At 45.9% G+C, this 26,826-nt stretch overlaps 1 protein-coding gene and 1 long non-coding RNA gene across 6 annotated transcripts in view; one reads left to right on the plus strand and one right to left on the minus strand.

The window, feature by feature from the left end:
• The window catches only part of IGSF11 (immunoglobulin superfamily member 11), a 103,888-nt gene extending 83,226 nt beyond the window's left edge, over positions 1-20,662 (plus strand). For 3 of the 5 annotated variants that reach the window (XM_015643589.3, XM_015643611.3, XM_015643628.2), the window contains exons 2-7: positions 13,575-13,738; positions 14,923-15,130; positions 15,924-16,079; positions 17,083-17,205; positions 17,440-17,590; positions 18,289-20,662. In XM_015643589.3, coding sequence (XP_015499075.1) covers positions 13,575-13,738; positions 14,923-15,130; positions 15,924-16,079; positions 17,083-17,205; positions 17,440-17,590; positions 18,289-18,739 — 1,253 coding nt within the window. In that variant the 3' untranslated portion in view covers positions 18,740-20,662. The remainder of the gene's footprint in view (positions 1-13,574; positions 13,739-14,922; positions 15,131-15,923; positions 16,080-17,082; positions 17,206-17,439; positions 17,591-18,288) is intronic. The other 2 variants (XM_033517468.1, XM_033517469.1) reach the window with 2 other exon arrangements.
• On the minus strand, positions 20,628-25,940 carry LOC117245048. Its single transcript, XR_004499208.1, has 2 exons — positions 25,417-25,940; positions 20,628-22,272 (listed from the first exon to the last, which is right to left on the minus strand). It is a non-coding gene; the product is annotated as an uncharacterized LOC117245048 (long non-coding RNA).
• Positions 25,941-26,826: the final 886 nt, after the last annotated feature.

The following is a 26,826-nucleotide window of genomic DNA, read 5'->3' on the forward strand; positions in this document are numbered from 1 at the left end:
CCCTTGGTTCCCCCTCTGGGCAAACAAAAAGGAGCACAAAAAAGTAAGTAGATTTGAGGGCTCATCCTTTCCCAGCTCTTGGGAACCACAAGTAGGTTTCTCTGAGTTTTAAGGATACCTGGGGAGAGCAGTGAGTACCTGCTCTAGGCTTCAAGAAAAAAGAAAGAGTTTGGGGAGACTTCTTTATGCAGAGTAGCACTGATCTGAGCTTTTAATAATGCAGTGGACTTGTAAGTGTTCCAAACTGTGAGATTTTTGAATTAATTTTTAATCCATGGTTTAACATTAAAGATTAACGTGTGTTTCAAATTTCAGAAAGGGAATTTACCCCTAAAAGGCTAAGACTTTCTTCAGTGGCTTCTTATGTTTTTGTTCTATTTTACCTTTTCTTTTTTTTTCTTTTTCTCCCTGCTGGGTGCATTAAAAAACAAAACAAAAACAAAAAAGCAAACTAAAAACCAGAAAAAAACAAAGGAAAGGGAAAACCCAACACACAGGCTGTGCTTGGGGAATTTTCAACTTGTTGTTAAACCAGTGTCCAATCAGGCTCTTTCATATTAATGCTTCTCTGGGTGCTCTTAGACCTGGCAGGAGAAACAACATCTGTGTGAAAAACTGAGCCAGCTGTGCAGAAAAAAATGTTAGTTCAGAGCAGTTGTGTACCTTGCTGCTTGGGCATAAGCAACTTCTTGCATCTGCTACAGAGGGAAAATTTGCAAAATGTTTTCCTGAGACTTTTTCTCTAAAAGACAAGGGATGCTTGTAGCAGTTTTATGTTTGCAGAAGTTAGCAGCTGTTGTAAAAGGGAATTCAGGACATCATGGGAAGGGAAAAAGAGAGGGCAAGCATAAAATCAGATGGCACTGTGAGGCTTGGTCATCTGGGGTTAACTCTCAGATCTTGGCATCAGAAAATAGGTGTTAAGGGGGAAGGTGCATTGTCAGATACAGTAACAGCAGCACCTGCATTCACAAAGTCTCCTTTCTGCATTTCAAGCTTGTTACGATTGTACTCTGTGCTTTTTGAAAAGCTGCTCAAGAGGCTTGGAGCATTTTATAAGCATTTGGTAGTTCCTTGAGGGTGCCTGCTTTGTGCCTCCCAGCCTGGAATGCTTTGGGCCAAGGCTGCTTGCAGAAAATGTTTGCCCTAAGAATCATGTCGGCCTCCAATGGAGCTGAACATAGTGAACCTCCTTGGTTATTCTTTTTTTTCCTTGGTAAGATATATGTGTGTGTTAATTTGAAATCAATACTAATACTTGCTACAGTGGTGGAGAGAGTGATTAATAGGTAGAGCAAGGCCCATGAATCAGGTTCTAAAGTCCTGTTCCTGTCTTGCCATTGACCTGCTGCATGGTGTTTGTGTGAGTTATATCCTCGCTCCATCTTGGCTTTCCTCACTGCAAAATGGAGACCCTGCATTGCTTCCTGGCATATTTTGGAGCTACCAGTGCAACTTTTGATGCTGTATACACAGCTAGAGTGCTGGGGGGCTGGCATTGGCTGGAGGGGAAGTGCATAGCATTTGGGAAAAGTCAGGCTCAGTCATCTTGGCTTGGATGCTTCGAGCTGCAGATGCTTCAGCTCCGGGTACATGATGAGCAGGGAGAGCCTCTCAGCTCTGGGATGTGTTTCTCTTTGCACCCTGTGCTGGCACATGCCAAAGGGACACATAACAGATGGATAACAGATTTATATTAATCTGGCTGTGTACATTTCATCTGTTGGTCCTGCATTCCAACATACAGTGCGGGAATGATTAGCCTGAATGACTGGAGTGTAGGGAACTGATTTATAGTCAGCAACACTTGCACCAGAGCTTTGGGTTTCGGTGTCGGCAGATTGGAAAGATTGCTCTTCCAGAGGGCAGGGAGCATGGAGTGATTCTCCTTCTGGGAAAGGACTGCAAAGTGCTTAAATAGAGGTGTTGCTGTGGCTTTTGTGTGGAAGTCTCTGTGCCTGACACTCTCCCCTTGAGCCACATGGGGACCAAACTTCACATGGAAACATCTACAGCTCCAGCACTCTGGGTGTTCCCATGAGAAGATTGTGATGGAGCTTGTAGCTAAAGCAGGTGACAAACTGGATGTTTATTCCAGGGAAGTCCTAATGTACCCTCTCTGTTTCATTTCACATCATAGTGAGAAATCAGGTCTTGTAATGGAAGGACCAAAAATCAGGGTAAATTTCCACTGGGAAAAGAGACTATTGACATGTTGTTGAAAGGCCACAGCATTTTAAGTATGCCTGTGTGTATTCACTGCACTGGTACTGCATAAAATTATGCAAAGTCAGAATTTATGTAATACCTAAATATATGGCAAAATTTTAAATGGATTGAAATAAAGTGTTCTTACCTTATTGAACTGAAGTGTACCAATATTACTATAATTAAATGGAGAAGTCAAAGCAATTCACTTTGTCTTCACTCACTGAAAATGTCATCAAAGTTGATATTCTAACAGCTGACTTTGATTTTAATGAAAACTCTTCTTTTCCCAGTGGAAAATTGTCCTTTTACAACCTTTTCTAGACAGCTCAACTCATAATCTGAAACATTCAATTACTGGCCTGGCATTTGCCAGAGAAAAAGACAAATTTGGGGTGTTTTTCTTTACAATTTAAATGAAAAAAGCCTCCCTTTTTTGTTTCCTTTCTGTTTGCTTGATCTAAATAATTTTAAATCCAAAATAGTTTGGGATTAATGAAGTTTAAGATATGGAGGTCTAATATCTTTGAATATGCCCATGTAAACTAGTTTCAATCCAACTGCTTTGAGAGCCTGCTTTAATCAGTCTTATTTGCAGACAGGGAAGTTTCACGGTGATTTTCCACATTCTTAAGCCTTAAAGGCTCTCTCTCTTGTGAACAAGCTATAAAAGTGTTTTATAAACCCCAGTTTGGCAAGATACTTAAACATTTTTAAACATATATTTTTAAATATATTTCCACTTGTATGTGGCTGAGCAGCCCTGGCTGCAAGTGGGCTCCTGATAGCCATGCAAGTGGCAACTTCGGTGAAGCAGGACTCAGGTCACAGAGCACGAAAATTTTTAAGGGAGCTCAAATGTGTGGTGAACAACAAACATTGGCCAAGTATCCTTCCACTTGCAAAGCGTGTGCATGCCACAGGATGGGAGCATTTCATGCATGAGATACAAAGTGGCTGTGGAAAGCAGATAGCCAACTTGTTGGCATTGCCTCAGCCAAAACTTATGGCTTGCTGGACCAGATCCTTTCAAAATCTGATACTTGTCCTGGTGACAGTCCCTCCCATCCTCAAGGAAAATAGGATCAGTCTATTAATGAAAACTTTTCTTCTCAGAAAGAGCTTGGGAGGTTGATTCCTTGGGGGTTGCTTTTATTTAATATATTTAAATATTTTAAATTATATTATTTAAATATATTAAAATATTTAATTTTGTTATTCTGTGTATTAGTTACCCCTTTGTTAAGGCACGAGACCACCATAATCCTCCACAGGCCAACATAAGCAACCATGGGGTGATGATGGTGCTGGAATATCCCAGTAACAGGGAAAGACAGGTGAGATGGCCTCAAGAAGCATTTGGAGGAGCTCCCCTGCATTTGGCTTGGAGAAGTGGAGCCATTTCTTGGAATTTATTTCCTGTCCCCAAACCCCACTGCCCACAGTCCCCTGAACTTCCTAAACCCCAACCCCAGCTCTCATTCTACTACTGCAGCCTCACAGTCCTCTCCCTAAAGCTCTCCTTTCTGAAGCTGTCCTCTCCAACCTGAACTATGTCTGGCTTAGCTTAACCCTCACCTTGCAGGGAACTTCCTCGAGGACTCCCAGATGATGTCAGTGGTGTCTGTAGTGGGTGAGACAAGATACAGCAAGCTCCTGGAACTTCACCCAGCCTGTGTTTAATAGAGTAAGCCCTGTGCCTTTTTTGTTTATCACCCTCTGCTCTCCCTCTTGTTGGAGGAAGATGGACATAGCTCTTGATGCTTTGGGTAAAAGCTGTTGGTTGAACCACAGGTTGGGAAGTTTGCACTGGAGTTTGACCCAAGGATGTTGTCTGGCAGCTGCACTCCTCGCTGCTGCCTTTCCCCATCACACAAGTTGTATATTCCAGCTCACCCAGTCATCCTGCCTTTCCCTGTGCCAGCTCCCCTCACAGGACTTTAATCTTATTCCTTATGGGCTCTGTCCTTCCCACTCAATATACCATTGAATATATTTAAACCTTGAGTTGTTTTCCCTTATTAAGCAGTTTATCACTGTTGCAATCTTTTTGTATTTTTTTTTTATGCCAGGAGAGAAGGAAGAAATTTATTCTTTCTACCATAAATCATTTACAAAGCTGCTGGGCTGTTAATGTATTTTTTATGTCTCGGCAAACAGAAAATAGAAGTGAGTGTCTTAGTAAAGCTTTGCCGACCTGTTTTAATTTCAGCTTCCTAACCCTGACTCTCTGTTCCCCAGTCTTGGGAGCAGGTACATTTCTCTTGTAGAGGCACCAGTGGATACCTTCTCCCCAAGGACACAACTTTGCTGTGTCAGCAGTGTCACGTGCTGTTGCCAACACTTGGCACTGATCCGCAGTGTGACACATCTCTGCTGACTGGGCTGTGCTGGGAGAATACTAGCAAAGGAATGGGACCAGGGAGGGTGGGAACTCAAGCCTATTTTTGCTTTCAGATCATGGGAATAGCTCTAATTAGATGCCCACTCTGGGGTAAGCATGTCACATGCAGCTCTCAATTCATCCTGTGCAGACTCAACCTGTACTTTTCATGCATGGGCTCAGGTGTGGTTAAGATACCCACAGGAATGCTTGGGGATGCTTTCAGAGACAAGGGCTGGCCATGGTGGAGCTTCCCAAATGTTTAGAGCTGGCTTCAGTGAGGTTTTGCAACCTGCTTCAGGAAAATTAAGCCAATGTGTACCTTCACTGCTCTCAGTCAGCCCCATGCCTTTTCCCTCCTTCAGGAAACATAGATATCAATCTTTGTGTAAAAGGTGAATTTTCATTTCTGGTGTGACAAACAATAAGATAATTAAGAGGAGGGATGTGGGAGGTTTATGTTGGCATCCTAGCTAGATGAATGGGTAAGTCTGCAGCTCAGAGCTGTTGCTGCAGGCTTTTTGCAGACTCAAGCTGAGCTTCTTACCTTAAATGTACTTATATGAACGTTTGATAAGCTTTCATCCCCAATTCACTTTATCTAAAGTAACTGGCTGTGGTCACTTAAAATGTTCCCATCCCTAGACATCCATTAGTGTAGGGTGATGGCTCTACTGTAGCAGTGAGCAGAACAAAACAGTGTGTCTGCAATGCAGCTTTCCCCTCTCACAGCAAAGGAAGTTAGAATGTCCCCACACCTTCCTCAGCAGGTTATGCTGCTTAATGCCTAGCTGTGAGGTTCTTTTCTGCTTTCACTGACTTTGGGACAATAACCTTGTGTTGAGCAACAAGGCAACCAGCAGAGGATGACAACATCTTAAGTTACTGCAGCAGGATTCCCCAGAGCTGATCTATCACAGGAGTAGGGAGGTGAAGGAAAAGGAACTGTGTATGCCAATCTTTGTTTTGTAAAAGCCAAAGAATAGGGAGATAACATTCTGTGCCCAGTTAAACTTTTGCTTTCCTCCTTATACAGATAAGTAGGACATGCCTGCTATTTGGAAAATAGTGTTTCAGGCATCTCTGAAGGACCTGAGGAGAGAAGGAAATGGCTGGCACCCTGTTGCAAGGACACACCACTCTGTTTGTACCTTGGGTATCCTGCCTTGTGTGGCCTTCAGCCATCTTCTGTAGACAGATTGCCTGTTCCTGATTTGCCCTCCTGAGTCCCAGGGTATGAGTCATTGATGACTCTGATTCTAAGCACAGCCAGGGATGGACAAAATTGACACCAAACGGTCCCACAGAGTGGGTTGAATTAGCCTTATCCACCCCTCCATTCTCAATTTAGGGGAGAAATGAGTGAGCTCTTCAGTTCCTGTTCCCCCTGAGTCCCCTCTGGCCTTGCTCATCTGCTACAGCAAAAAAAATCCAACCTCCAAAGTGCAGCTGCTCCTTGAGTCCTCTGCAAATGCTGTGAATTCAAGGACTGCCAGCTCAGATCGCAGCAGTTTCTGTTTCCAGCCAGTGCCGCATGCAACGGAGGGAAGTGTTAAACTTCCCATAATGTACTTAATAGTGCAACACTATACCATGGAAAGGGGATTAATGCATGCCCAGAGCACTGCCATTGATTAGTTTTATCCTAGCTAATGTCATTGTAGACGCTATTTTTGTTCCTATCAATGTTCCTTTGTATTTTTATAATGCTATAATACAATGCAGTTGTTTTTCTGCCTCTAACTTGCACACATATTGCATTCAAGGCAGCAAAGATAGATGCAAGACATCCATCCCAGCTTGCTGGAGCAGCAAAGGTGGCAGCTCTCATGGCAGCTTCAGCAAAGCTTGATAAAAGCACGTAAGAGAAGCCTGTACTGGGATCACAGCAAGAGTCCAGAACTGGGAAGGAACATTTGGGTCATTGGCCCCGTGACACTGCATCTGTAAACCAGATTTGGGTTCTTGTTCCCACTTAGCACATGCCAAGAAGCTGCTCTAACAGCATATTCTTCTCACTGTTCAGAAACTTCTTTTGCATTTCAAGTCTGTGACTAATTAAACAGAAGCATTAAGGTCTGTTGGAAAAGCACAGTTCAGGTGCTCAGGGAGCTTAACATTTCATGAACTCTGCCACCTGAAGGGCACAGCCCCTCTCGATTTTCCTAGCAGGTCTGAGTTCTCAGTAGTTCAGCAAATCAAACTCTTGAGGTCTAAATCTGAGCACATGAGGATCTCACACTAATGGGGACCTTCTGAAGATACCTGAAACTGTATGGCTTGCTCAGCAGAATCCAGGGAGTCTGTGGCAGAAATGGGGAAGGACTCAAATTCCTCAGTATGTCATGACAGCCTCTTTCCTAGCTCTGCAAGAGCTAATCCAGCTCCTCTGATAAGGATGTGGAAGGGAACTCACACCATTCTGGAAGTATGTGCAGCTGAAAGCTTTCCTGCCTTTTTTTTTGCCATAAAGTCCATTTTTCATCCTGTCTGTGGCTGCAGGTTGGGGAGGTCAGCACAGGGAGATACATTTTATGTCATCCCAATCAGTCAGTTGTTTGAAATCCTCCTCCCAACTGGCCTGCAGAGAAGGACATATTTCCAAAAGAGAAGATGGCAGGGGTGGTAATGACTTCTGCTCACCGGTCAGCAGCTGAGGCCAGAGTGGAGTGGGTCAGCAGGAATTTTCCCCTGTTAGTTTTCTGTCTAGTTCAGATGAGGTTATAAATGGTAAGGAAGAAGGGTCAGTGTGATCAGCACAGTTTCAGAGGTAGCCAGTGTCCCTCACAGCTAGTCTAGTTCTTGGCAAGGAACACTGCAGGACTCAGTTTCAAGACCCTGACACTGTGTTTTCTCCCTGGATTAGTGCTAGCCTGTGTTTCCCACAGGTTGGGCAGCAATCCCAAGATTACTCTTACTAGAGTAAAATGGATCTTTTCCCTTGGGAGGCTTTATGCTAGGGGGATGATTTGATACCAGCAGCTGTGTCTGATGGTTTCTCCAGGGATAAAGGTGCCTATTGACCTGTATTTAACAGGAATTCTAACACTAGAAAAACCTCAGAGGAAAAGTTAGTGTCAGTATAGTTTTAATACCTGTGTCACAGAGACCTTGCTCTAAACTATGCTAGATGGGATTGTTTTCCTGCTGCTTGTTCCCATCTGTCCTGCAAAGCCAGCCAAGGTAGGAAAGAAAGTTTTGGAAATTATTTTGACTTCTACACTGTTCCATTGTCCCCCACAGGTTACTATCCCATTGCTAGACCTGTCAGCCACTTGTATAACATGTGCCCTCAGACTGGGACACAGAACCAATCCCCCTACCAATGTCTGAAGCAAACTTTGCCTTCTTGCTGTAAGTTGGCAGGCAAGCTATTGTTTGCTGGAGCCCTTCCTTCCTCACTCCATTGCTCCCACTATTATTGTTCCAAGGAGGTTTCTACCAAGCATCCTTCCCAGGAAAATGTGTGCTAGGGCACCTTGGAGCCAGGATGCAGTCTACTATGACAGTGTGAATCTGTCCCAAATGCCTGCCCTGCAGAATGACTTTGGAGCCTGGAAGTTTTTCCATGGTAGAATTCCCTTAGTGAACTGGAAATTGTATAGCTGGGCATAAATTCAGATCTGTGCTCCATTGCAGTGCTTGGTGATGTTGGTTCCCCAGGCAGGGTGGAGTTCACTGCAAGCTGCCTCCAGGCACTAGGCTGGGTAAATACTGTGTTTGTCCAGATGGACTCTGAACTAGCATTTGTACCACATCCAGAATGAAGCAGGATACATAGTCCCTGGTGAGAATGGGCAAGACCAGTATTCAAGCATCTTGTTGAGCAGTTTGGGTGCTGTCATATCACGCTGGATAGCTTCAATGTTTTCTGTGTTTGCAACTGTAAGCCAGGCTCCTTCAGGGATTCTTGAGTGTTTGCTGCAGAGGCAGGTCCTATGGCAGATGTACTGCCTGCATCTGTTCCCGTCTCCTCCTGCTGTGAGCCACTCCTCCCTGGGTTGTAGGTTTTGCTGCTGCTCAGTGTGTTGGGTTGGCAGTGTACCTCAGCTCAGGGTGGGAGACATTTCTCTTCTTTAGCACAGGGGGTAGCTTTGGTCCCAGACTCAGAGATGTGAGGCAGGCAAAAGGCACAGCAACTTGTATTTTCCTTTCATCTCAGGAAAAAGACTGCTCTGCAGTTTCTCCCTCCACTGCCTGCGGTTGCCAGATGGAACACTGTGTTTCTACTCTGTTCTTGAAACTTCTGTGTGACCTCATCTTAGCCTCTCTAACAAGGGACCCAAAATGTCATACTGCCAAAGGTATCTTCCCCAGCATGTGGCAACAGGATTGCTAATTGCGCTGGGACAGGCGGGAGCCGTTCCAGCCATTCCCTGGGTTTCAGATGCAAGCTGAATCAGCTTGAAGCTTTATTCTAATTTTCCCCACAGCGGCACACATTCCTACACATCTTCCCTTGAGGTCTGGAGATGCAGAATGCACACAGCTGAGGGTTTCTTTCATCCCTTTCACACCTTCTTCCCTCCTTCCTTCCCTGGCCATTTGCTTCCCTGGGTTGCCAGAACTGCAGAGTGAGTCTGTACTCTGATCTCTGCCTTTGGGTATTAGGAATTTGCTGCTAGAAAGTGCCAAAAGCTGCTGATTCTGCTGGTGATCTCTGGCAGAAAGGTGTGGCAGTGAGTGGGAGCTGGGAACGTTTTTTTACCAACTTAGAATGAGTCAAAGTGCTAAGATTTGTCTATGTCTTTCAGCTTCACTGTATCTGGTATGTTCTAAAGGCTCTGTGAAGCTTGCAACCCCTCTAGGGCAGCTAGAAAATGTGACTCCTCCTTACACCCACCAGGGAGGGCAATGTGTGTTGTGGGACTGTGTCCTATGTGCTTGTGTCATGATGTGTAAACTACCTACATAGACTCCTTCATGGATACCAGGGAAGGAGCTGAGGTGCCACTTGGAAAAGCAGCAGCAGCAGCAGTGAGCCATCAAAAATGAAATCAGTTGCCAGGATAATTACTTGATCCTGAAAATGTGAAGAAATTCTGAAAGAGCCTCTGCAGCCAAAATATTCTTCTGCTGACTTGTTCACTGATAGGGGACAGAAAAATGGAGCATCCCTTCTAATTAGTGATGGGAGTTTGCTGCCTCAGGATCAAAGGAGAACGCTGTTTGCTGAATCAAGCTAAGATCAAAGTGTCCTACGTACAGGAAAGGCCCGTTCCTCTTTCTGCTGACAGTGGTGTACCCTGCTCATCCTCTGGGCATGCTGCTTACAGGCTTGCTTAATTACTAAGTAAGGAGGAGACTGCAGTCACAAGAGAGGGTGTAATGGCCATTGTAATCCAATTCTGAGATGACTTGGTGGTGATCGATTCTTTGTCTCTCTGAAGTCATTAAACTTCTGAATGCTTAGAAAATACCTGGATTGTATAACTTTGCAGGAGACTTCTTACAACATCCTTTCCTTGATTTTTCTGACCTCTTATGTGTAATTTGACTTAGTAGGCTGTATGTGTGTGCATATATCTATATTTGCATTTATATCTACTCAAGGGAATTTGAGTCCTCATTCCTTAGGCTGCATTGAAAAATCCTTATCCCAGTAGATATGCTAAATTTGAAATCTCTTTTTCCCCTCTCTCCTCTGCCTCCCTCCTCTTGCATTAATACAAACCCACATTTTTGCAACGCCTAGTTTTGAAATGTTTAAACACGGATAATTTGGTTGAGTTTTCCTAGCAGTTGTCTTTCTGGGCATACAGGTTTTTAAATGCGTGTGACTTCACGTGCATCCATCTGTGTTTTGGGCCACAGGTGTTGTGGAAGAATGCAGTCACAAAAATACTTGCATAGATGGACAAGTGCACGTGTAAACGTGTTACATTTTCTAGTAGTCTTGAGATGGTGCAGCTTCTGAGGAGGGTTTGGTTTTTGCTCTTTTGTCTCACTGGGAAAGGATTGGTGTTATAGAATCATGTTATAGAACTGCCCACCCAGTGCTGTGCTATCACACCACCCTACCTCCCTGCTCATGCTGCTGGAAGAGGACTTTCCCTACATTTCCTCTTGCCTTCTTTGTGTCTCCTTGACAGAAGTGGCTGTGTGTGTTTTCCCCCTCTGCAGCCCCGCATGTGCTACTCAGCTTAACAAAATGAGTCTTTAAGTGCCACCTGCCTTGTACCCCAAAAGAGCCAAAGAAGGGCCAAAGAGCAGCTGGCATGCCCTGGGCTGTGTGTGGTAAAGGCAAGCCTGAGGAGCTGCCTTGCCTGGTGGTTTAACAAGGCAGAGATGGGACAGTGTGGGGGAGTGCTCATCTTGCAGGCCAGGCTCAAAGCAGCTCCCCTTGACAAGAGAAATGAACAGAGACCTCAGCTCCTCCTCAGTGCTTCCCTGCTCCATGGCATTCAAATTAAAAGGGATGCTGTGGTGCTTTGAAAGGAAAAGGAGATAATGTGGGCTGTGGGGTGTTGCAGCATAAGAGTGGGGTGCTGGCTGGGAAAAGGGAATATGTGTTTTCTTCCATTTTTAAAATTGCTCATGGGTAAATTGGGAAGTTCTCAAATGTAGCAAAAATTATTTTTACAGTGAATAAATTATGTATGTTCTATTTTAGTGTTTTTATTATTCTGCAGGATGTTTACAATCAACTAATAATAAATATTAGGAGTAGGAAGAGGGTGATTAGACATGAAAATCTCATCATCTTGATGACTGAGTGATTGATGTAACTAATCCTGCAAAGCAAGCTGCAAAGTCTAACTTTTCCAGTAAATTGGAACACTCACACTTAAGTATTACTTTTTCTGAATGACAAGAATTTGAATGTGTAGGTTTTTCATGGAACAGAAAGCGGAAGGGATAAGGAATGAGGCTGAAAAACACATAGTGCTGTTCCAAATTGGATGAGTAGTTTCTTTTCCTCTCATGGAGAGGATCTAATTAAATCTATGCTGAACATAACAGAACAAAAAACACCATGTTGGAGAGAGAGGTCAATCCAGTAGATGTTCAAATCATTGTGACTCCCTGCACACCAGTTAGGACATGGATGATGCTAGACTGGATGTGTAGTCATGGCAAGACAGCCTTCAAATTTCAGCCTGAAGAAAAGACAATTCCTTGTCAGAGTCACGTTCAGCAAGAGAGATCTCCAAAATTGACATGGATCACTTCTGGCCTTTGGGCTACTGCCACTGCCTGGCCAGCCATAAGGAAATGAAGAGTCCAAATCCATTCTGAGCCTGTTGCCCACAGACACAGCTGGAAGGCAGATGCCTTGTGATAAAGGTGATGCATGCTTATTACTGGCTCTTCAAGTTATTTACTTCTGCTCGCTACTGACAGACTTGCATAGGAGATTGGTGGATTAAGCTTTCACCAGCTGTTTCTCATCCAGCCACCTAACTCTATGAGATGTTAGCATTGGAGATTAACTGTTCCCCTAGAGGTTTCCAAAACAGTCCATATTTTTAAATATGTCCCAAGACAATGAGGAAAGTCAGACTCAGGGTGCTTTTTTTTCCCACAAAGTAAGAAACTTGTGAATTTCACTTGAAGAGATTAAAGTGAAATTTTGTCTGACTCTGTTCTGAACCGTTTCTGAGCCTCCCTGAACTACTTGGGGCTTTAGAGGTAGGAGATGTGGAGGAAGGAATGGAAGTTTGGAGGAGGTGGCTGAGTATTTGCAAAGTTCTGGAGTACTGCAGCTCTGGAGCAGTCAGTTCAAACACCAGAACACATGGAAGGCTGTTCAGGAGTCTAGAATCTTCAGATGTGTAGCTTCTGAAGCTCAGCACTTCCAGGCTCTGGTGCTACATTTCTACAATAGGCAGCCTGGGAAGGATCTCAGCAGACAAAGCATGTAGGAGACACTCACCTTTTCCTCAGACACTGGCCTGTTTGGTTTCTTGGCAGTTCAGATAGAAAATTATTCCCTTGAAGCATTTCACCTTCAGCAAAACACTGCCTCTTGGCAGAAGATAGAAACTTTGCAGGCAGCCCTTCCTGGATTCAGCAAGAGAATAGGGTGGTCTGCAGACAGCACCTGGATGTTAGCAATACTCTGCTGTTGCCTTAGAGCTTGTAAAACCCTGGCTTTCTTCTCCAGTACCCTCCCACATGCTTTGAACACGAAGATGGTGAGCTGTCATACAGAGACATAGCATTTTGTACCAATATTTTGATTTTGTGGAGAAAAATGGTTTAAAGCATTTTAGTGCTACTCAAAGTGGTGATGGAGACCCCTTGGTTAGTTTAATTCAACAGGATTTTCATGGTAGGAACAGAGATAGTCCCCTGTGTGACTTTCAGACTTAAAATGGCAGCCTTGAGCTGCTGTACTGGGAAGCTGGGGCTTATCAGGCTTTCATCTTTGTCCAGTCTATGTGGAATCCAAATGAAATTTTGGAAAATAAATGAGATTTGATGAGATCCTCCATTAGCAACAGTAATTTTTCATCAGCTAAATAAAAATGCCTGGACTGGAAAATATTTCAACTTTTAACCCTTTAAATTAAAAATATAGCTAAAATACTTTGGGTCTTGCTGGACTTTATGAGGCGTAGAAGTGGGAGGAGAACTGTGTTTCTTGGTTAATATTGCAGTTTCTTTTTCTCTTTCCCTGATGTTGGGTATCATTAAGATTGATGGGTTTGAAAACATAGCTCTTTCTCTTAGGCACAGCTTGGTTGTTCTTAAGGCTCTTTGCCTGTTGCCAAAAAAATCCCAGCTGTTCTCAGAGGCTCTGAAACAAGAGTGCCCTCACTTAAAAGGGCCACATATGTGTATTTGTCTATAAAAAAGGTCTGCATGAGAGCAGACTGATCTGTGAGCGAGGAATAGAATTCCTTTCAGCCTGCTGTAGTAGGGTACAGCTGTGTAGGAATGGGATACTGTGTTGTGACCTGCAAGTGTATGGAGCCACCTGCAATGCCTGTATGCCTTCCTCCTGAATTGCTTGAACTGTGTGTCCTTCTCTTTCCAGGTCTGGTGTGTCCTCTGGAGGTGTCAGTCAGTTCAGGGAGTATCCAGGTTGCCCGAGGCCAGACAGCAGTGCTGCCCTGCACCTTCACCACTAACGCTGCTCTCACTAACCTTAATGTCATCTGGATGGTCATTCCTCTTTCTAACGCCAACCAGCCTCAACAGGTAGGTCTTTTCTTACTGGAGCATGTATTTCCTTGGGGCTTTCCTGTTCCCCACCCTGTTCTGGATGTAGGTCCTCTACAATGCTGAGTCTACGGTTGTCCCAGAACTTCATTGTCCCTTCACTGCTGAACATGCCCTCCGGATATGACAAGAATCTGTTTCCTTCGATGTTTTGTTAACAGATGCACATTGTGTCCTTGGCTGGATGTGCAGCTGTGGCAAGTGTATGTGATGCTGTGTTGCTGCCCTGGGCCTCTAGTGGTTTGTGTGTTCAGAAGAGCACAGGAGATATAATCCAGGTTTTGGTGCACTGGATATGGAATTTAGAGGGCCTGGGAGTAGCTGCAGCTTTAAACCTGTGAAATCTATGAAAAATGTCCTCTAACACATAATCTCTCTTAGACTCATCGCCCCTTTTACTTCCCTTCTTATTTTTTCACTGTCTGTAGCTTTTGCAAGTCTGTTCTTATGAATATTAGCAAATGAGGGTATATAATGGTGGGCACAGGAATCGTAACCTGAGATATGCTGGCCTGTTTTTTGCCTACTCTGACAACAGAAGAAAGCTATTTCTCTGAAATACATCTGATCTGGGTCACACTGCCCTCATCACATTTTGTATTCAGTCTGAGAACCTGCACTGAAGAACACTTGCTCCTCAGGGACTTGGTCCGAGTACAGTGTGACTGGCGGAGGCTGTGCAGGTTCAAAGGTTGCGCTGCCTGTCATTCAGCTTATCCCAAAGATCTTCAGTAAGCAGTGTCAAATCATGGCAGGATCTTACTGACAGAGATTCAAAATGATACTCTCCACTGGGCAGATGCTTCTCATCAAAGTATTCACTGACCTGCAGAGAGCCTCTGCTTCTGTACATTGATCCTGTCCAGACAGGTAATGACTATCATAGGAAGGAGGCTGATGTTGCCAACCCAGCTACACCAGAAGATCTGGGTATCTTTCTGGCTTGTTACCTTTATGAACATTTTTATTGATCTAAAATGGGCTACAGAGTGTGCTCCTCTTTTGGAAAAAACACCTGTGCTAGGATGTATATTGAGGTTTGATTATTCAGAGATCCTTTAGTAACTGCTCCTTCCAGCTTTGGAAGGCCATGTTTTGCTTGCTGTTCTTCCTCCTTGCTCAGCTCCTGCATAGTGTTGTTTGAGCCTTCCTTTCTTTTCCAGGTCATTCTCTACCAAGGGGGTCAGATCTTTGGTGGTGCACCCCAGTTCTATGGGCGAGTGGGGTTTGCTGTGACAATGCCAACCACCAGTGCCTCCATCTTCATCAACAACACTCAGCTATCGGATACTGGCACATACCAGTGTTTGGTCAACAACCTTCCCGACAGAGGCGTCAGGAACATTGGAGTCATTGGACTTACTGTCTTGGGTGTGTTTATTGGTATTATAGGGGAGAGGGGGGGAACAGGGACCAGGGGACCTCTGTGCATGATAGTGCATCATCAGCAATGTGGTACCGTGTGCCTTTGAACCCACAGACATCCTGTGGTGAGGAATGGGCTGCCTTGTGCGTGCTGTGGGAGTTTGTAGGGCACACAGACTTCATATGCAGGCAGTCTGAAATGAACTTTTAAAATATGGTGAAGAAAAAGTTTTTGTGGTGGTATTGTGATATGGAGTTCCAAAGAAGCAGGAATAAAGTATGAGGGCATCATGGAGGGCTGAATGGAGTGTAAGGGGTTTGGTGCATAGCAACAGGAGAAGAAAATGACTTTATATCTTTGCTTCCTTTCCATGAAAACAATAAGCTCTGGATGTTCCCATTGATACTAAGTACTCCAAAGTGCATGCCATTATAGAGATATAAAAGCAAAACCAAATCACTCTAAATTTTGCCTGCACCTCTGTTAACTTTCACCATCCTTGCTATCTCAAAGACAGAAATAGTCACCTTTTTCTCAAGGGAGGGATCTAAGAGGACTGGGTCCTATGAAAGTCAGCAGTAGTCTGTAACCTTGATGTGCTGGTGGGTCAGGAATCTTTGTGTGAATTGTCATCCCCCAAACCATAATGACTTCCTGTCTGCTGCCTCATTCTTGTCTCCTTGACAGCTCATGCCACTGTCCTTGCTTTCCCCAGCAGCACATGTCCAGAGTGAGCCTGCATTCCACTGTTTGGTCACATTTCCTGATTTGCTATCACCTTCCCCTCTTCTCTCGCAGTTCCTCCTTCTGCCCCGCTTTGCAGAATCCAGGGGTCCCTGGACGTGGGCAGCGATATCACACTGACCTGCAGCTCGGAAGAAGGCATTCCCCGGCCAACATACCTCTGGGAGAAACTGGACAATGTCCCCAAGTTGCCCCCAACTGCCACACAAGGTGCTCATTCTGTTGATTATCCTCTTATTTCCCAGGTGGCAGCCTGGGCTGTCCCTCGTCTGAGCTGCCAGAGGTGGCATGGCTCATTGAGCGTCTGCTGTCATTTGCATGCTCCCTTTATTGGAACGAAGATTCCGAAAGCCCACGGTGGACTGGGTACTCTCCAGAGGCCACTTAAATTTTCATGGGATTTTTTTGGTACAGCATGTTCCCCATTGGAAAACAAGGACTGGGTTGAATGGAAGAGAGAGAGAAAGCAGTTGCTAGACGTTGGCATGTGGCTGGAAATTTCAGCTGCCAACTCACCTGCATTTTAAACCAAATGAAAGGCTTATGGAATGGAAACTGGGAAAAGAGTGGCAGACTCATCCCAGGGAAATATGGCCAGCTTCTCACATGGATGCCACAGTTCTCCAATAAACTCCTGCCAGAGCTGCTTTTCAGATGTATGGAGAAGCAGGGTTCTGATCAAACTTTTCCAGTCTTGAGTCCCATCCATAAATTTTCTTAGACTGGTGTCCTGATCAAATACTGATAGTTGTACTTTTGCCCTTTATCTTGCTGTATTTTAAGAATATGCCAGCTTTCAGTTTCATATAATTCAGGAATGTGGAATATTAGCAGAGCAGGAGATGGATGGGGAGCCCAGGGATGGGAGAGCAGGGGTTCTGCAGAGCAAGACTGAATTCAACAAATAGATCTGGGTATAGGTAATTTTGCATCTCTTTCTTCCCTGTTCTCACACAACACTGAGAGTCCCAAGCTTTCATCTGCAGAAATTCCTCTATAAGAAGAGAAAGAAACATCTAGTGTAAGCTCCTTAAGGCCTAATCTTGTCTCTGTGTGTGTATGTGCACGCACAATGCTTCCATCTCAAGGTTATTTCCTAATTTATTTCTCTCTTAATAGTCTCACACCAAAATTATCTATTTGCTGGCTTTGCCTTTTCATGGGTTTCCTCAAGCGGGGGAGGGATTTAAATCCTTCTTTTCTCTCTGACTAGACCAAGTCCAGGGCACTGTCACTCTCCGAAATATCAGCACTGTGTCCTCAGGTCTTTACCAATGTGTGGCTTCAAATGCCATTGGAACCAGCACTTGCCTTCTGGACCTGCAAGTCATTGCACGTAAGTATTTTGCCAGGGAAGGCTTGGCCACCTGCTTCTGTCTTGTGACAGTAAGGTGTACAGTAACCATGTTTGCTGTGAGCCACCACGTGCTTCTCTATCAGAAGATAACCATGCCCTGGAATGGGAACGTTGCCTTTCTCCCCTCCCAAGCCACGGCAGCCTCATGTGCTTACAGATGGCCACAGCCCATCCCTGATTTCTTCTCCATGCTCTGTTCAATCATCTCCACAGCTCACCCACGGAGTATCGGCCTGATTGCAGGAGCGGTGGCCACAGGTGCTGTTGTGCTCGTTGTTTGCATTGTGTTGGTGGCTGTAGCACTGTTCTACTGGAAAAATAAACACAAAGAAGAAGAAGAGGAGGAAATTCCCAACGAGATAAGGTAGGGGTCAGGGAAAGCTGGTGGTAGGGGACCTCCGAGCAAAAGCTGCGGCTGACAGGAGTGGAATTGGAAATCTCGTTTTTGTTAATCCTGGGTGTGTTCCCCGGGGTCAGGGGAAGATGTCCATATATGTCCAGAAAATGGAGGGAGAAACTGAAGAATGGTAACAACAGATTTTGTTTTCAGTATCACCTTTAACAAGAACTTTGGCTTCATAGAATCACAGAATGGTTTGGGTTGGAAGGGACTTCAAAGGCCATCGAATTCCAACTCTTCCCCCAGCAAGAGGGATGGGACTTCATGTTGTTAGCTCTGTAGGAGAGTGATGTGGTGGGAATTCTGACCTATAATGAGACAGGGATAGCTGTAAAGCTCTGGAGATACAGTTGTGATATTCTCTGGTCACAGAGGTTACAGTCATCACAACTATCAGTGTCTGGCACTGCCTGACTTTGTAGACACATGAACATGGGACATTTGCCTCAGTGGCAAATTTGGCACATGGAGCACACAGGTAGGTCCTGCAGACAGGGATGAGCAAACAGGCCAAGGAGCAATGCTGATTGACACCAGTGCTGTCCCTCTCCCTGAATTGACGGTGTTGACCCCAGCATGGTGGTTGGGGGTAGGAGTGTTGGACAAGTGGGCCAGTGCCCTCACTGCCTCACTCATATGCCCTCACACCTTCTCCTTCTCAGGGAGGATGACCTACCACCCAAATGCTCCTCTGCTGCAAAGACGTTCCACGCCGATGCGTCCTCATCAGAGAATGACACCCTCACCTCCTCCAACACCTACAACAGCCGCTACTGGAACGACCCCAAAGCCAACCACGCCACAGACTCCTTCACCCGCTTCAGCAACAGCAACGATGCTCACCAGCCTCCCTTCTCCCGCTCAGGGAGCACGAGTGCCCGCCCCGTCTATGCCAACGGCGGCCACCCATCCCCAGCTCCCCCTAAGACACTGGTGGTGACGGCCAGCACGGCGCCGTCGCCTCAGGAGGTGATCCGGAGCAATGGTTCTGTCAGCAGGAAGCCACGGCTGCCGCACACCCGTTCCTATGCAGTCAGCCAGGCCACGCTGGAGCGGATCGGGGCTGTCCCCGTCATGGTGCCCGCCCAGAGCCGGGCTGGCTCCCTGGTGTAGGACCGTGTTGGTGGCTGAGAGCTGAGCGAGGGGCCTCTCATCCCCAGCAGGGTGAAGAGACCCTACTCCTTCCTGAAAGGCAGCGGGGCGGTGGGGGTCACACACTTACCTCTCCACCTGCCCTCCCCTCTCGAGGCTGCTGCCAGCTGTTGGGACAGCCCTGTCCGAGCCGCTTTCCCCCCAGGGGCTGGAGCTCCCCGTGCCAATGGACGCCACAGATGTGCCAAGGCCAGAGGAGCAGGGAGGTCGGGATGTGCTCCCGGGCTGCTGGGCCCCAGCTGGGACATGCACTCGGGCCTGACCCTGGGGGGAACTTTTGCTTTTATTTCCTGTTGGTTTTGTTGGGGACTGATTCCATCCATTTGGGTCTTTCAGGGAGGTTTGGGAGATATATATATATATATTATTTTTTTTTCCATTGTTGTTGCTGTTTTGTTTCCAAGAGGATGACGACCTGCATTGGGGCAGGGAAGGCTGAGCAGCCCCAGCTTCCCATGGCCCTGGCTCCTCTGTTGGATTAGGGAGTACTGTGCACTGGGGCTGGATGTGGGGAAGCATGAGACAGGCTGGAGGGACGAGATGAAGGCACAGCCACCAGCCCAGGCAAGGGGATGGTTGGGTGAGGGTGCAGACTGGGAAGCATTTGTGTTTATTTTTTGCAGTTCTTCCCTCCACCTCAGCACACACAGGCACACACAGACACATGCAGATCCTCAGACTGGGTGTTTCTCCTGCACTAGATTGGAGTACCACCAGAGCCCTATTTATAGCTGTGGAGCATCTTTCCCTGAGACACTCGGTGCAGGGCAAGGCTGCACCGCTGCTGCTGCTGCTGTTGCTGCTGCTGCTGCTGCTCTAGGGCTTGGATCTCTTTTTTTCTTTTTCTTGGGGTGTTGCTGGGGTTATTCAGGAGGCAGAGAGGAGCAGGGTGGTGTGGTGGGGCACCAAGCAGCTGCATCCATGAGGTATCTCTTGCCCCTGGGCTGCTCTGGTGTACGGCAAGTGACTTCAACCCCCTTCAAACCTTGATGTTTGCACGGTGGAATTTATTCATCAGGCTATGCAGGGCTGGGCAGCATGGCAGAGCACACATTGTGCTTGGAGCCTTCACAGAAAGGCATCAGAGTTTTCATTCCCGCTCTTCCACGTGCACAGACATGTTGGCAGGATTTGTTTCCTGCTTTAGAAAGCAGAGGCTTAATGCAAGCCCACACACTATCTCTCTGCCTCCCCCACTTCCCTCAGTGTCCTGGGACTGGGTACTGGTGGCATCTGCCAGTGGCCCTGCCATCTCCTTGCAGCCTGGCAGGTGGTTGTGGCTGGCACCTCTACTTTTTTCTATTGCAACTAAATAGCCTTAATCAAAGCCAAGAGTTGAAACCTCTGAAGGAACCTGATGCCATTTGGAGGGCCGGACTGAGGGCTGGGATTTCCCCTCCTAGAGAGAGCTGGTTCAGAGAGGCCACACCTGGATAGGTGTTTTGGCCCTCCTGCGTAACACCAAGCCTTGCACAGGCAAAGGCAGCGAATCACCTCAAAAAGCACCAGAGCCCTCCCAGGTCTGCTCTTGGAAAAACAATGTGGGGAGTCACAGGTGACTTTCCATAATTCTCACATTGGAAAAAGGGTCTGTTTAAGCCAACAGACTCTTCCTCATCCCCACTTTCCTTGTCCTGGCACGGCTTTACTTTCCCTAGCAGTGCACAAACCTTGGGCAGGGCCTTCTACCTGAGCAGTACAAATGCAAGCACAGACTCTGAGAAAGAGGAGGGAGAGGTGAGGGCTGGGTTCCCACATGGACACACTGGCTTTTTGGGAGACTGGGAGTTCCCAAGCAGCACTAGGTTTGAAGCTTGGCTGAGATTTTGTGCCTTCTTTTCTTAAAAAGAAAAAAAAAAAAAAAAAAAAAAAAAAAAAAAAAAAGGAAAAGAAAAGAAAAAGAAGATAAAAATAATCCAATTTCCCGTCTGTCCCCCTCCACAGCACTGCATCCAGAATGGGTGCAAACCCCCCTGGTGGTGCAGGCAGGCGCTGCTCTGTGTGTGCACCCATTCCACTGGAGCAGTCCTCCTTCCTGCCTGTCTGCTCACTTTGCTGCTGGGTGGTAGGATTGATGAGGGAAAAAGAGTGGCTTTAGAAACCCTAATGTGGGAAGCAAAAAAAACCCAAAACAATCAAAGAAAAGCTCAGACACATTCTCTCTGCTTTTGTAACAACCCCTGTGTGACATTTACAGGAACACTGCCCTCAGCAGGTGCCCTCCTCTACTGGGAAAGCTCTTCTGGTTCCTACCCTCCATAAGACTGTTTGCTCCTCTTTCTTTGTTCTTTCTAATTGTATAAAATTCAATAAAATTTTATTCATATAAAAAAAAAGGACTTCTGCCTGCCTGCTGCTGCTTTTTTCTTCCTCCTACCTAATTCTGTAACTACAATGACTTTGGCCATTAATACTTATCCTTGATGTGACTGGCAGTAGGCAGTGACCACGCAACCAAGAGCTGAATGTTATTAGGCCAGCCTATTTTGTAGTGAGCTCTGGTACTAGAGCCTTGTTTTCCTCATTCATAATAGCCTGACACATTGCCCTTGAATGTACAATTTCCCAGGCTTGCAAGGTCTCTACTTCTCTAGACAAAGGTGAGTTTATTTTCTGTCTTTTGACAGGGGAGACCCTATGCTGCTTTGAGTGATGTGGGAAAATGTTTTTTATAATTGCCAAATTTTGCTCATGTATCGGTTTTCCAATCAAAAACATGGTGTGTTTATCCCAGATTCAAAATCTAAGGCAGTCACTGACTTTCTTGGGTGTTTGAATAAGTTTGATGGGGGAAACTTAGGAATTTAACAGGAGTGCTGATCCCCATAGACAGTGCATGTGAAGTTTCAGTGTCTGAGCACTCACACTCTCAGGGCATAAGGGGATTGCAAAGCATACACTTCTTAGTCTGTATCAACAGCTGCTACCAAAAGGTTATTATTAGTTAGGGCAACCTGATGTTTTGCCAGGGATTTTGCATTTTTCTCCCCATGTTTCATTTTCCCTGTTTCTTTTCTAAAGTCTAACAGATATTCTGAGAGTGATTATTAAAACCAGAAACCTAGAGATCCAACAGCGGTGGTAATTCAGCTCTCTTATGCATCATGTTCTCATTCCTGGGTATTTTTCAAAACCTACTTCCAAATGCTCTTGTAAATGTGTTTTCAGCTATAGACCTTACTGTAAATAAGACAGCTGCATTGCCATTTTCAGGAAGTTGTCATAGGAATCTTAATGTTTTCATTTATCACCTTTTGATTGTACAATCTTGATGTGACATTGATAGCATCTTTACATTTTATTCCCATGATAGCCCTGTCAGTATTCTGCTACACTATCCATCCCTTGCCACTGGTTTGCTTCTTATGTCATCCTTCTGGCATGTCTTGTTGATCCAGAGCAGAATTTCCTAGGATGCAGGATGGTTTACCAGGCTTGTGCAGCACCTGTAATGCTGGAGTTTTAACCTGTAAATTGTGCCCAGTGAGGTGCTGCTGCAATACAAGTAATGAAAAAAATAATAATAATACCAGTTAGATATCTTGGTAGTGCTCCAGAGTTTAAATTTATCACTAAAAATCAAACAGAGGTTCAAGCTATTGCAGCAGTAAGCGAAAGCCACCATTGAAATGATTGTGTTTGCTGACAGCCTTCAGCCCCAGATGTGCCATAGGGATTGCCCACCACATGCCATGGATGTTACTTTAAATGTTAGTACCTAGGGCTATGTCACCTTCTACCACAGAATATAGAGGGGAACTTGTTCTAAAACAAGGATTAACTGTACTTTTGAGTGCTGCGACAGAAATAACCATGAGAGGATGCTTCACACTTTAGAAGTGGATATCTTTTTAGAGGTTGGTGTAGATGAGAGCTCAGTTAAAAATATTTGGGAAAACTGGTCTGCAGACTGCCAGAAGTTGTTTTTTTTTTAAACTTACACAGTTTTTGGACTCATATCTGCTGATTCATCTGAACTAAAAAAAAATTAAAATTACTCAGATGCATGCACTTCAACACACTCTTGCCGGAACACAGATGAGTTTTCAGCGGAAACCAGTCTAACAGATGGTATCCTGTACAAAACTGCCTGGTTTCCCCATGAGGATGGGGGATGCTCAGGACACCAGTCTTCCTTACATCGTGGTTTAGGGCCCTCATTAAAAGGACATCAAATCAGGGTAGTCTCAGACGACACCCAGGGGGTAACTGGATGATCAATGGTACTGGGCAGAGGAAATCAAACAAATATTTTTTATATTGGAGGGATGTTCATGATAATCATGGTTTCCTCAAGTACATTGGTAAACTTTTGTAGGTTACTGGACTTTTCTTGAAAGTAACATTTGACATCCCAGCTTCATTTACTAACAGTGTCTCTGTGTCTGCACTCTAACCCAGATCTTCCCAGCCATGGCACCACTGCTTTGTGAGCTGGTGGATGAGTCTGTGCATGTGTGCCAGCACCAGGTGAACCCAAAATGGTTCAGCAGATTCTCTTATGATGGTCTTGAACATTTCTAGCACGTGGAAAACTGAGGAAGTACATGCCTTTCTCAAGTTCAGTCTGGGCAAACTCAAGCTCACATTTACTCATGGCCTGGAGCAGAGCTGTTGTCAGGTTTCTCCATGACTGAGTTGCCTTTCTTTCTGTGCCTTTTCCAAGTGCTGCTGGCTATCCTGCCTGCAGCTTGTTTTCCTGATGCCAGCAAAGCAGTGTTCACCCACTGTGTCCTTGTTACAGGTCTGCTCTTGCCATGAGAAAGGCAAGATGTGGTGGTGAGGATCAGGAATAGGGGTGTTGAGAGAGGGACTGCAGAGTCACTGAGCTCACTGAGCCATGTATCTTCTTGGCTGGGGAGTAGATGGACACCAGGGACAAAGCAAGCCTTGAAAGCAGTGAGAGTGAAAGGCTGTGGCTCTTTTTCTTCACATTGCTTTCTTCCATGTCTGCCTCTGCGCATTGCACATGCCTGGAGGATGTTACCAAGAATTATCAGGTCTGTGACCTCCTAAGCAAGGGAGGGCACATGCAAGGCATTTCCTGAGCCTTGGCACTAGCTCAGAGCTCTTGTTGGCTGGTGGACTGCACAGAGAAGGATTTTCTTAGGTCACCTACATAGCCATGAAGGGACAGTGGAAGATAATATATGGCAAGAGCTTTTGACATGTGAATGCTGTTTTTTAGGGAGGAGAAACTTGGTAGTCTTGGGACTTCTCTACTCTAGAGCTCTGGCATATTTTCTTTGATGTGTTTCCATGGACAACGACAGCTAAAAAAGCACTTTTCCTTTCCCTGTAGTACAGAGCACTGCGGATGTGCAGGAATGGGGCAGTGCGCATGGCTAAGGATCAGACTCCTCTCTAAGCCTTCTAATGCCATTTTCTGCTTGTTGTTTGTTCCTGATTTCCTCCTTCCTCCCACTTCCTCTGTAACATGTTTGAATGAGAAAGTGGGTTGGCAGTAAATTTAATCTACCCATGTAAAAACAAGAAAAAAACCCCAACCCCATGAAATAAATAGCAGTAAAGGAGAGATTAAAATGCAGCTTGCATGGTTAGCTGGCAAGTGATTCTTTAGCAGTGGATGTAGCCTGAGTCAGGTCCTGGATTTGGACTTATTAAATCATACTTGGGAAGGGATGATGACTTACTTCCAGTCCATATGGTTTGATGGGAAAACTGATGTGTGCATGCTCAAAGAGAAACATTGGCTAAGGAACTGGATACAGTAAAGCCCAGAGGTTCTGTAGGTTCTTGCTTATATTTAAACCCACTGTGTTGGGTAGAGTCTGTCTTCCTGGATACTATCAATACCTACAGAATTTCTCTCAGGTAGCTAATTTTTCTTGAATGACCACAAGACCTTTTGGCAAGCAATTACCAGGTTGTTGTCCATGTGGACATTTCAGACTGGAGAAGGTGTGTGATCTGGGTTGCAGCAGCACTCTAAGTTGTTAAGTAGTTTCAAAGGCTGCACAGTAGCCTAGAGATGTTTTTTAGTACTTGGCATCACCGGTACAGCCTTTCCATCTGGGATCCTCTACCCTCTTCTTAGATTGATGCTTGTGGCACATTTGCTCCTGTGCTCCACATGAAGGACCAAAGGCAGCAGGGGCTAGAACCAGCTCCTTAGAAAATACAGTGTGACTTTAGACTCTCCAAATTAAGATTACTGGGGACAGAAGCTATTACAGAAATGTGCCACGGACAGAAAGTGGTTCCTTCTTTAGGTCGTGGCTGTCTGCTGGGACTGAAATGTACAAACTTTTGGTGGCACAAACAACAGCAATAGGTGCACAAGCACATGGATCTCCCCCCAGCTCTCTCCAGTGGGCACTTGCTCAGCGGCTGCAGACTGCAGTGGGTTCCTGCTGTCTGCGAACACAACCTCCATTGTTTTGCTCATCTTCCTTGTGCGTGAACGCATTCTCCACTTGCTCATCCCCGCTCGGGGGCACCGGAGGAGGCTGAGAGCACGGCAGCCGAGGGTGAGAGCGCCCCGTGCTTTTGCTCAGCCCAGAGCACGGATCCCGTTTGTTTTCAGGGATAACCTGTTGCGTATCCCCCAGCCCGCGGTGCCTTTCGCAGCCCCTCCCGTCCCCCCAGCAGCTGCACAGCCAGGGGAAGTTGTTTACCTGTGGGAAAGCAGGCGGGCAGCTCCGGGGCTGTGTCCGCAGAGCTCGCTGTCGTTTCCTCACAGCCGCCGGATTTGGGTCACAGAGATCGCCTTTTTTGGTGGCTCCACGCTGACATCCTCTGGAGGGATGGAGAACTTCAGACACTGCCGGGCACTGCTGGGTTTGCCTGCACATGGCTCCAGCCCCTTGCGAGCTCCTGGGCTGGCTGTTCCCCCTTGTGATCCCGCAAAGAATAAAGTGCTCTGCCCTTTGAGTACGAACACCCTTTTTTTCTGCCACGATTGTCACGCAGGATACGCTCTCAGTACTGTGGTATCTGCTGTGCTCTGGTGAAGAGGCTTGAGTACTTTGTGTCCCAGGAGCAAATGGTCCTCACCACAGCCTGCCTTCAGTTCCCAGCTCCTGCCCCTGCTATGATGGTCGGTGGTTCAAAGGCACGGGGAATGGGCTGGTACATGGGCAGTGCCAGGGAACAGATGAGACACAGTGTAAAGAGCTGCTCCCCCCATATTTAACTGTATACACCAGTGCAGCTGGCTTCTTACGGGCTCACAGCTGACTTAAATTTGTCCTGCTGCCCTGCTGAGGCTGAGAGGAGCTGCCTGGCTGACTTTTCGAGCTACTCCACGCTTCAGGGCTTAGGAGAGCACCCCGTGGAAGAACCACTGCAAACTAACTTTTATGTGCCTGCCAGGCAGCTCTGGGGATTCAAGGATTTACTGACCTTGTGAAACCAGCAACCATAGCCATGCTCATTAATGGGCCCAGATTAGTTGCAACAGCAAGGACATACAGAGTTTGGGGTCAGATATGTGAGCAAAGTACTTGCTCATGCAAGTCCAGTGAGGCTTTGGTTCAGGAGGCAAGGTGATTACATGCAAACCTCCCAAGTTTGATTTGCTTTTCAGCTACGTGTTGAGGGAAAGAAGGGAAAATGACCCTAATAGATTTTGGATGTGACTAAGACTCCAAAGCTTTTTGCTCTTCTAAGAGCCACCTACAGCCCCAGGCAGAATATTAGAAATCAGAACTTGGTTCCAGATCTGTGTTTACTGTAGATGGTGTATGAAATAGTCCAAAACATAACTGAAAGTTCATCTACTCAACAAATACTGTTTTCCTTGAAACACGGCTCATAGTCAGGATTTCCATGTCATGCCCTCATTTCTATTCTTGTCAGTCAAACCAAGAACATTCAGCCCTTGGGGCTTTTTTGGGGCTTTTCTGGTAGCCTTTCAGCTGAGTTTAAATATAAACATTGTGCCCCCATCTGTCCCCAGCACACATCAGACCCACAGGATGTCTAACCTTTCCTTCAAGTGACATGAAGTTCCTTGTCCACTGGCTGGGAGGGAGCTGCAGCTCCTGACAGCTCTGTCATATTTCTAAGCATGGAGTTCAAGGTCT

The sequence above is a fragment of the Parus major genome, chromosome 1 (genome assembly GCF_001522545.3).
Source record: "Parus major isolate Abel chromosome 1, Parus_major1.1, whole genome shotgun sequence".
Lineage (NCBI taxonomy): Eukaryota > Metazoa > Chordata > Aves > Passeriformes > Paridae > Parus > Parus major.